The sequence below is a fragment of the Mandrillus leucophaeus genome, unplaced genomic scaffold (assembly GCF_000951045.1).
Source record: "Mandrillus leucophaeus isolate KB7577 unplaced genomic scaffold, Mleu.le_1.0 Scaffold512, whole genome shotgun sequence".
NCBI classification, from domain to species: Eukaryota; Metazoa; Chordata; class Mammalia; order Primates; family Cercopithecidae; genus Mandrillus; species Mandrillus leucophaeus.
The window spans coordinates 1,614,979-1,619,615 of NW_012105498.1; the positions used below are offsets into that span (position 1 = coordinate 1,614,979).

Here is a 4,637-nt window from a genome sequence, read left to right on the forward strand (position 1 = left end):
AATAATATCCAAATTAAACCTATTGCTTAAAGGAAACCAAGATGTAAGGAGGCTCCAGTAGAAAGATGAAGGTTTATATTGATAGAACAGGGACATGTTTGTCCTTTTCTGTAAACTTTAAAGCTTAAAATCATTATCAAGAGCTTCTAATTGCTGTATCCATGGTTCTAACCATCTTATTGTCTGCAGAATTGTTTGAGATGAGATTTTTCAGAAACAGGAAAACAGGGACGTTTATGCTGCATGTCAGGTAATGGTGAAGGGTATACAGTTTGAGACTGAAAAAAACCAGCTATTAAGAAAATGGAACATTCTGATGAAAAAGTTCTTACTCTATATGAAGTAGAATTTGTTAATCAAATGGTGCTAGCATATATCTTTTAATTTTCAGTTTTATAATGGATGTGTGTGTGTGTGTGTGTGTGTGTGTGTGTATATATATATATATATTTATTTTTTGGAGACGGAGTCTTGCTCTGTGGCCCAGGCTGGAGTGCAGTGGCACAGTCTTGGCTCACTGCAAACTCCGCCTCCTAGGTTCATGCCATTCTCCTGCCTCAGCCTCCCAAGTAGCTGGGACTACAGGTGCTCGCCACCATGCTCGGCTAATTTTTTGTATTTTTAGTAGAGACGGGGTTTCACCATGTTAGCCAGGATGGTCCTGATCTCCTGACCTTGTGATCTGCCCGCCTTGACATCCCAAAGTGCTGGGATTACAGGCGTGAGCCACCGTGCCTGGGCTATAATGGATACTTTTTAAAGCATTTATCCCTACTAAAATACAAGTCTACTAATATTTAACAAATAGAAAGACTTTTCAAAACTATCTGAGAAGAAAATGTTTCCTTGGTGTTGTCATCATCCATCTGTCACCATCGCAAATCCCCTCTTCCCCAGTCTCTGGCCATATCTGGCCTAGGCCACATAGAAGAAAACATTTATTAAAACTTTGGAATAGATTAATTGCAAATTCTAATTCTCAAGCCAGGCACAACTGAAAGTAACATGTCAAAACATGCATGGAAGAAAATATTTTCCTTATTCACGGGCAGAGCATGTGATTGGCAACCATTAATAAGATCTAAGCTGTCACAGGCAAGACACAAACCTCAGGCTTCCAAACAACAATAGACCCATTGATACTAACAAATCATCACTTGAAAAGGAGCTCCTAATACTCATACGCACAGAGGCTCTTCCTTGATGACATCTTGTAGTCTCATGTTCAGCTGTTTAACACTCCTCTTTGCTAGCCATGTGGACCAAAAGCAATGCACTTCATTTCTTGAAGACAGTAGCCATATTCCTCTTTTTTTTTTTAATAACAAGATCTGACCCATAATTGTGTGCTTACATTAAGTACATTTCATTTCCAAAGGAGCAACCTATATATGCATGTTTTAAGAAATCAACCATACAATAAGTAACATACCAGTTGTCTCATTAAGCCTCATTTTAAACACAGAAACAGATGTTTAAATAAACCAAAGAGCAGGGCATGGATAATCCAATTTAGGATATCTCATCAAGTTTAAGTTGGCTAATCCAATTTATATGATCTCACCGAGTCTCACGGTTTACAGTGATTTATTTCAAACAAGGGATATTGTAGGAGTAAAGGTAAAGAAAATCCCAATCAAGAACCTCCAAAAGCCATGTTAGTGTTAATGAGAATTAAGTTAATGCCATGAGGAGAGAATATGGTCTACTGGTCTATTTCTGTAGATGAAATCTCTCCCCTTTGCTTCTTAAGTCTTAACTGTTTTTACAGCATCCATTGGTGACTGAAAGTGTGTACCAGATAAGAATATAAATGAAATAAAGCTGATGCTGGTTGCTATTTATTTGAATTCACATTTTCATAGGCCTTTCTAACTGCCTGATATTTTCCTGGAAGATTAGAGGTAACAAAGCCATGGTTCATGTTCTTTGGACATGAACCATCAATTTTTCTCTATAGGTAGGTTTACAAAACACCAATGATGGTGACTCTAGTTAATATAAATGATTAGTAATGAGGGTACAGATCCACACAGAGACATATCAGAACATTATTAGTTTGAGTTCTGACTGACCTTCAGGTTGATATTGTGCTATAATCGTCACTGTCTGTCCAGCCCCCTTTAGTGCAGCAGCTGCCTGTTCGTGGGATGCACCACGGAGGTCAATGCCATTCACCTGAAAGAAAGGAAGCCAGAGAATTTTGGTATTTCATAAGGCATATTATTCTGATAGAAGAAAAAATTTTCCCCCAAACCAGGCTGTCTAACATTGTATCACATGCCTCAGAAACTCCTTGTATCCTACTCAGGTGTTTATGGACTTTCATGGTCTTAATCACTTTTAGTTAGGAGAGACATTAAATTTCATCTTATGGTGTTTGTGCCATGGTCTCACCAGGTTGGAAACATTTTTATCTATCCATGTTCTAGTGTATGCATTTAATATGCCTCTGTGAGCTTCCTAGATTTCTAGGGTAAATAGGGATAAATATGAGCCTTCAAAATTAGAGGGAAAACAGGATAGAGACACATGTAATGTAATAGACAAATATATGCTGAAAGATTAAAACATTCAGAAGAGATTCTGGGGACATGGTATAAAATGGGGCCAGCTGGTTGCAAAATCCCTCTCTTTGGTCAGTTGCCTAGCCTTGTCATCCTGAGCCTGGTAAGACAGTCCTAAGCCTTGTTTTAAAATATACTTGACTGTCCTATTTCTCATATACAATTCCAGAATGAATTCTGACAAAAATGAAATAAAGAGTGCTCGGAGTTTAATTAGATATTGCTAACTCCCATTTTAGGTCCTATACCGAAAGAGAAACAGAACATCTTAAAAGTTCCAAATTCTGCCAGGGTGAAAATCATTCTTAAGTCAAATTTAATAAGAAGCAAATGCTAAAATTTTTTTTGAATCAATTCAGTCTAAGTCAATACAATGTAATTAATAAGTGCTCTCCAATGACAGAGTTCTCTGTCTGCCCCAGAAGAGGGACAATGACTGGAGCACAAAGGGAGACAAGATAAACCCCCAATAAGTTTTTCTGATGAACACACAGTAGGTATGGTTTTCTAACCTACAAAAAACCAGCTTTTTGCAGGATAGCAGAATTCTGCTTCCTTTTGTTCATGGGGCAGGTTGACATGGGCTATGAAAGAAGAATAAAAGAACTGATTAGCTTATATACATTCAAAATATATAATTGTATTTTGCTTTTCATCAATCCTATTTGACAATGACATTGGGTGGTAGATGGGGGTTACTACTTTGTTTCCCCATCAGGTCTGGGACATCTATATGCTTAAATTCCACATCCTCATCCTCACATAATAACTTTGTTAACATCTCCTTATTCTCTTTGGTAATTTTCCTTGCCTCATCCCTGGCTTTCTAGTGTGGTGAACTCCTTACAGAAAGCATTGATTACATGGTAACATTGGGGAGTCCACTGAGCTAGGCCTGATCTGGTTGTGCCACTCTCTTCTGACTGACTGCCACACTACTTCTCTGAGCCTCAATTTTTCTCCTCTCTAGGAGGGAAGGGACTGTTAGGCTATATGAGTCTAAAGTCCCCTTAAACTGTAAAATTCCAGATCTATTCCTTGGTAGATACAGTCATTTCAGAGACGGTCTAGGCTACTGATGAGTCAGAAGTATGACTCTGCCGGCCAGAAGAGACAGGAAAGGCAATTTGATCCAGGCTACTACCTATAGGAGGCTGAATTCCACAAACTTCACATGCCAAATAATTTATTCTGTCAAACAGTTAAGGTTAACTTTTTATAAAAGAATAATACGTGATCATGGCAAATGCATTCTGTTTCAGAAATGTTTAAAAGGAAGAGGTAAAAGTCCCCTCACCATCTCCATTTCTAGAGGTAACCACTTTAGTGTATACTTTTTTCTTTTATGATTCATCTAATATTTCTTTAATCATAATTCTAGTTCCATAGGTTTTCATGTTATGGCAATTTGTACCCGAGTTTAATGACAGAAAAGGCAACAATTTCTAAATTGGTGGTAAACATTTCTTTACAATTTTTTAATGTAACACCATTTATTAAAATAGGCAAACTATAAGATGAAAATGAAGGCAACAGAAAAGCTCAACTTTTCACAACCAACAAAATTAGCACAACCTAAGAAATAATTTAGAAAAAAGTGTTGTTAAAAAGACATAGCATCAAGTATATATATGTAACAAACCTGCACGTTATGTACATGTACCCTAGAAAGTATAATTAAAAAAAAAAAAAGACATAGCAATTTCCATTCTATTTAATGCACAAAATCACAGCAGATAGCAGCAAAGGACTGGGCGGGGCGGAGGGACATTGAGGAGAATTTGATAATTCACATTGTGATTACTCTGCACATTGATGAAAGATAATTCACACTTCTAAACCCTCAAGACTTCCCTTTTTAGAGAACCAAAATAAATCCAAGACACCTTGCTGACACTTCTCACCCCTAAACAAACTGATGATTTTCTTTTCTTGAGACAAAGGCTTGCTCTGTTGCCCAGGTTGGAGTGCAGTAGCATAATCTCAGCTCACTGCAGCCTCCGCCTCCCGGGTTCAAGCAATTCTCCTGCCTCAGCCTCCTGAGTAGCTGGGACTACAGGCACTCACCAC

The 4,637-nt window shown here is 37.8% G+C and overlaps 1 protein-coding gene across 5 annotated transcripts in view; it reads right to left on the reverse strand.

Moving 5' to 3' along the window:
• The window catches only part of DLG2 (discs, large homolog 2 (Drosophila)), a 916,021-nt gene that overhangs the window by 353,873 nt on the left and 557,511 nt on the right, over nt 1–4,637 (reverse strand). For all 5 annotated transcript variants that reach the window (XM_011996427.1, XM_011996426.1, XM_011996430.1 and 2 more), the window contains one exon: nt 2,076–2,178. In XM_011996427.1, coding sequence (XP_011851817.1) covers nt 2,076–2,178 — 103 coding nt within the window. The remainder of the gene's footprint in view (nt 1–2,075; nt 2,179–4,637) is intronic.